This window comes from Drosophila sulfurigaster, chromosome X, assembly GCF_023558435.1.
Source record: "Drosophila sulfurigaster albostrigata strain 15112-1811.04 chromosome X, ASM2355843v2, whole genome shotgun sequence".
NCBI classification, from domain to species: Eukaryota; Metazoa; Arthropoda; class Insecta; order Diptera; family Drosophilidae; genus Drosophila; species Drosophila sulfurigaster.
This window is the reverse complement of record NC_084885.1, coordinates 13,578,715-13,584,767: the sequence shown is the minus strand read 5'-3', so window position 1 is coordinate 13,584,767 and position 6,053 is coordinate 13,578,715. Positions and strand designations below refer to the sequence as shown.

The 6,053-nt window shown below is 34.6% G+C and overlaps 1 protein-coding gene across 1 annotated transcript; it reads right to left on the bottom strand.

Moving 5' to 3' along the window:
* Window positions 1-289: 289 nt before the first annotated feature.
* Window positions 290-3,930, bottom strand: LOC133848621 (pancreatic triacylglycerol lipase). Its single transcript, XM_062284258.1, has 4 exons — window positions 3,226-3,930; window positions 3,012-3,166; window positions 880-1,356; window positions 290-826 (listed from the first exon to the last, which is right to left on the bottom strand). Exons 1-4 carry the CDS (start codon window positions 3,465-3,467, stop codon window positions 426-428), a joined length of 1,275 nt encoding a protein of 424 aa, XP_062140242.1. The 5' UTR covers window positions 3,468-3,930; the 3' UTR covers window positions 290-425.
* Window positions 3,931-6,053: the final 2,123 nt, after the last annotated feature.

Below are 6,053 nucleotides of genomic sequence, written 5' to 3'. Positions count from 1 at the left end.
ACTAATTTCACCGGCTTCATGTATTGAACATTCAACAAGTAACATAGTAAAGACAAATCTACAATTGCTTTATCGATAGAACTATTTATTCTAATCATATACAGAGCCAATGATATCAGATGGTAAGATACAAAAAAACATGTACAAGTAGAATAATAAATTTATATTTTACATAATTTTAGAGCTATTATATAAAAAAAAAACATTTTCTTAATTCTATTATTGTTAAGTTTGATTTTATGAATTATGTTTCACAATCTTTTTGTTTTGGTTATTCTTTTGTGTGAAATTTGTAATTTAAGTTTAATGAAAATGAAAAGAAGTAAGTTCTAGTTCAATATAATTTATGGATTGTGGTTAAAAGCTGTTAGTATTGAATTCGCTGTTATCACTTGCGAATTGGAAATTTATGATGTTTATAGCTATTAAAAGTGACAACGATTATTTCTTCGCATCCAGCTGCGAGTCCAATAACGTCGTCGCAGTTGCTCGCCACCTGCCGCGGACTTTGCCACGGCAATTGCCGTTGTCTGTGGAATTTTCGCTGCTCTCGCAATGAGTTTGCGTGCCCTTTTCCTTTGCCAGCGTCGTCGTCGCTCCCAGCGCTGTCTCTGCACATACGGATGGCTGGAAGTGGTGTCGAAATAGAAGCTACCTTGTGTGCGACGCTGCGAATGAATGCCGAAGCGAGCACGTCGATTGCCATTGCATCGCCCGGCTGCAAATTCTCGATAGCTATCGCATTGATAGCCCACAAATGGATACTGGGGATCCATGGACTGCTTAAAGAAGATGGCAGCTGCCGAGTGACTGCAAGCAATCGGATCTAAGCACAGAAATTAGTAGAGAACTATGCATGGTATTCTATTGTTAACTCACTTGTGTTCTGCATTTCACGCAGATTGACAAACATCAAACAATTGCGTTGCGGCGCTCTGCCACCATTCGGATAGAAATCAGCATGACCGCACTTTAAGCTGGTGCCCAAAGTACCGCCCGAAGTGTGCAGCACTTGAACGAACTGTGCATCGGTCTCGTCTAAGCGGTATTTGGGTGAGACTGCCGCTGGCAGCGTGAACAGCGGTCCAGCCGGATCGAGTCCAATAATCTGCTCCACCTTGCCGAGCAGCACGGCTCCCGCATAGCCAGCTGCATGTGCGCCCAAGCTGTAGCCCGCCAGCGTCACGTTCCGTCGATCGAAATGCTTGGGACGCATCTCCTCCAGAGCAATGATTATACCCGCCACTGTGAGGCCAACATCGAAGATGGACATCGAGGCGCTTTTGTAATCGTTTTGTGAAAGATTTCCCCAGTCCACAACGCACACATTGTAACCTTCGCCAAATACTGTCCAGTCTATCAATGAGAAAAAGTGCAAAATATAAGGAAATCAAGTTGTCTTTAATAATCTACGAAACCAGATTGTGGTTAAAAAATCTAATTTCTTAATGTTAGTTTCCAAAAATTAAAAAATTATGTGAAATTAAGAAAGAGTTGGATCGAGAGTATTAAATGACAAAAACTAAGAAAACCCGCCACCCATTTTGAATAAGAGCAAAATAGTGCGGCAATATTCTTAAATAATACCGAATTAATATACTGCAAAAATACTAAAAATATGCTGAAAAGAGTATTTGGTATATCGTATCGTGAAGTACTATATTTGAAATATACCATATAGGCCAAAATGTATCAGATTATCCGCTATACAGAAATATACAGATCGCAGTCAAATTCCGAGGAGTGCTATTATATTTAAAATATGTATACCAAATTATTATACCCCAAATATACTGATATACACCGAAGCCCAAATTTGGTATATGATAATAATATTGTCGTTAATTTAAAGAAATACCTTAACTTGTTTATATTTACAACTTTTGTTTTAAGCTTATAAAATTAGCTGAACTGAAGTTAAATTGTCATATGTAAAATGCCCGCTAGTGTATTTAAAGTGTAGTCACGCGAATATTAAGCTGTTGCTCTGCCTATCACTCTGCCCATATATCTCTGCTGTTAAAGTCAAAAGAATTCTGACACAGAAAAATATGGCCTTTGAATAAAATGTTAAGAGTTTTATTGTGCTGATGGATTAATTCTTTACAAACAGCAATGAATTCAATTGAAATGCAGGTGATGTGAATTATTTTTGCGATATGCAGTCTGCAACCTGGAAAGATGCTTTTGAAAGCATTCTCAATATGATGAAAAGAAAATTGACAGCGAATCATAAATTCATTTAAATTATTTTAAATTGTTTAATAATAAACTTTACAATCAATTATTGTTACTAATTTATTTTCCTACTTGAATTCATTTTTTTTTTTATTATAAAGTTTTCTTATAAAGTTTTTAAGTTCATAAGGTTATACCTTGTCTTTTAAGCTACAAATTTGGCACTTGTATCTGACACATTATTTGCCTCATTCTTCTCTTTTTCGCTCGCTATTTAGGGCTCACGCTCTCTCTGCTAAATTTCAAATTTCAAATTCACTACGAGACTTGCATGACCAGTTAAACATAGTTACCAACGATAAGTCTTAATAGTTGGCGCCCTTTTGGGTGAATTTATGAATATTTATGTAAATGTTGCTCAAAAACAGAAGTTAATGCGAAGGGAACAAAAGAAAGGAACACGATTGCAAAGACACAAATAAATTCATAAATTATAAAAAGACATTTATTGTATAATAAAGTCCATAAAATAGTGATGATGATCATGACTATTGATTTTTTTTGTTTTTTAGTAAAAACGGTTGCAACTTTAACGGTAAAGCTTCGAGTTTTATTGGCATCGCTCAATTAGTGAAAGAAATAAAGTATGACAATTTATGTGTTTATCAAGCAAACATTAAGAGCAGTCTGTTAAATAGCCACAAAAATTAAGTCTTAAATTATAATTTATGAATTGAAGCATAGAAATCAACTTTAAGTTTATTAATTGAATTTCTCTAAGAGCTCTACATAGTTGTCAATAAAATTGAATAATTTTAGTGACTTTTACTTACTCAATAGTAATTCTTGGACCCAATCCTTACTGCCCTGATCATTCCAACCGTGCAGAAAGAGAGCCAATTTCTTTCTGGCATTCAATCGTCGGAATCCGCTAAGGTCTCCCAGCTGCAAATTGAAATTTCCCTCATAGCCATGATCCGTATCGGAGCTGTTTTTTGTTTGATGTTTCAGCAGAATATCGAAAATACAATTCGATGACATACTTACATTGTGCTGCATTTAAAGACAATGCCATAGTTGAGATGAGCGCGTTCAAGGCTGCTTCTCAGCATTCTCTCCTGCATCAATCGAAAACCCTTTTGTAGTATATTCCATTTATGCAAATGTGCTTGAGAACCACAAATGCTGCCGAAGAGCAGCAGACAGCCATAGAACCAGGCAAATGCTGCATTGCAATTTTGTCGTTGTTTTTGTTGGCTGCTTTGCCGCCAATGCACGTGTCTTGGCATGCAAATATTTTACACAGTTAAAAACAATGAAGAAAACCGATAAAAATAGATTAAAGATGTACTAAAAATGATCGCGACAAAATTTTTAATATGCCGAAGCGCGAAAGCGTTCAAGTTAATAAACAAAAACAGAACAAAAATAAAACAAAAATATATTCAATGAATTCCGGCAGAGAGACAAAGAGAGGGAGATGTAGAGACGGATAAGCACGAGCAACGAAACGAGAATTATATTGAATAGTTTGGACCGCTTGGCTTGCCCCCTGACATGCTACTGATGGCAGCGCCAGAGCATCGCTCGTAACAGAAGACCAATTCGTCGCTTCTCATCGCAAATAGCCGGCTCCACATCCACAACAACATCCACATCTAGGCCGATGATGACCCTCGCTGCTGCAGAGGCTACTGTCAAATGAGCTTGATGGCATGACAAACTCGTGTTCTTGGAGCCAACTTACTTTGTGTTTTGTGTTTGCACAAGTGAAAGTAAAGCTTGTAACAGCTTTGACTTTTGCCTCCATCTCCATCTCTGTCTCTGGCTCTGTCTGTTTGTGTTTTTTGTTTTGTGCCTTGGTCGTCGCTGTCGCTGTTGCTGTTGCTTTGGCCCCACTTCACTGATCTTGACATAGAAGTTGAGCTTAGACAATGACAATCAGCTGAGTAATCAACAGAAAAGCCCAACTCCATCTCAAAGATACATAAATGAAAACATTATCGGTATCTTTGCTAAACAATCGATCGACATTTTTTTGGTGTGAGTCACATTTAAAATGGTTCTTCGATATTTATGTTGTAATAATAATTGTAATAAAAAAATATTTATATTTCTCTTTCTTTTAAATTTGATTTTGGAATTATTTGTCCTACTTTATTTAGAACTAAATTATATTTAGAATTTGATTTAAGCTAAGCTTGACATTGACATTTAAATAAATTATATTATAATTTATTGATAGAAAATTCTTCTTAAAGTTTGTTGGTTATTTTTAGAAATTCTCCGCATATGTGTTTACATGAAACTTTATACTTTCTTATAGAAAATTTCATTGTCTATTGACTTTGTTGACTTTGGCTTTATTTGTGAGTTCCAATCAATCGAATTATCACATCAGATTCAGTTCGATTTGAAGAGATTTACACAGCTTTATAACCGAAGCCCAATTAACACAACATTTTGATGGGCTGCCCCTTAATGGGTCAGTCATGAACATTTGACGGATAAGAGTGAGACCGAATGGTGGACCTTTGTTTAAAGTTTATTTAAAAGTTTCTCTCCGCTGCACGATTAATCTCTTCTGCCATCCCATTTGGCCTCTCTCACCCTGTCTCGCTGTCTCTGTTGCTCTCACACTCTTTCTCTTTTACTTTCTTTCTTTCTCAATGCGAGCAAACTTTTATGGCAAGCTAGTAAACAGAATATCTATTAAACCGAGCAACGACGAATCTGTAGACAAAGCACAATTCACGCTAATGATGACAGGCCAATGGGTAACATCAAAATTCCAAAGACGAAGAGACCATAGCGATTCTCTTGATTTTATAGTATTATATTACATTGTACGCGTTCATGAATAAATGTCATTAATTAAAAAAATAGGTGTTATTCTCTAATTGGAACATTTTTCTACTACACATATATTAGAGTATCAAATTAATTTGGAATGAATGACTGGTAGAAATTTTGGGAATTTAATAAAGAAACAGAAGAAAAACAAGTTGTTTTTGAATTCCATTACAATCCGCAAATCTGAAGACGTGGAGTTCAAAGGCCTTACAATAAAAATGCGCCTTCTCTTGGTTTTTGCTTGAATGTTATATATTGATAAACTTGTTTTCTTAAAGAATGTGTAGCTTTAACATTATTCTTTTAGTGCTAAACACTTTAGTACTTTAGTTTTAAGCATTGTCTTTATTGCTGTCACTCACTGTTAGATCACATTAACTAACTTCAGAGGAATGCGCGTTGAACAGAATCTCTTAACTTTAAAGACGATATCAGCTTCGATATACCATTAATCGATACTTATATATTGAATGTAGTTTTCAACACTTATCTTTGTATTTTCAAATAATAGTGAGACAATTTAATATAAAAGCAAACCTTCATAGAAAGAAGTGTCACTGTTGCTTTGATAATTTGCATTTATTTAATGTTAAGTCATGCCAATTATACTTGGGACATTGTGCTCCATTAATTTTAATGTTGCGCCTAATATAATTGATGAATCGTTTATATCAGTTTAGATTATAAAGCTAAGCAAATAATGCAGAGCTCCTAAATGAATTTCCGGTTTTATTTTATAGTCTTATTAAATAGAACATTTTATTTAAAAAGTGTTATATATATTTCCCTTCTTTATTTTATAATATCGAATCAAAACTATATGTTGAAAAAGAAGGAATAAGTTAATTATTATAAGGAATAAGTTAAATATTTCTTCTTTTTCAACATATTGTGATACAAAATTTCTTTATACGATGTACTCAATTTATTTGAAGTAATTTAATGATTTATTTCACCCATAATATGTTAATCATTAAATTATGAATTAAAAGGATGAACGAAGCTGTCATTAATAAAGATAT

Excerpts from the sequence above, each read along its gene's own strand:
- LOC133848621 (XM_062284258.1), bottom strand. The coding sequence starts at position 3,467 with ATGCCAAGACACGTGCATTGGCGGCAAAGCAGCCAACAAAAACAACGA. Across the intron at positions 3,167-3,225 it reads GTCTTTAAATGCAGCACAAT|CTCCGATACGGATCATGGCT; the intron begins GTAAGTATGTCA and ends AACAAAAAACAG. Across the intron at positions 1,357-3,011 it reads GGTCCAAGAATTACTATTGA|ACTGGACAGTATTTGGCGAA; the intron begins GTAAGTAAAAGT and ends TCTCATTGATAG.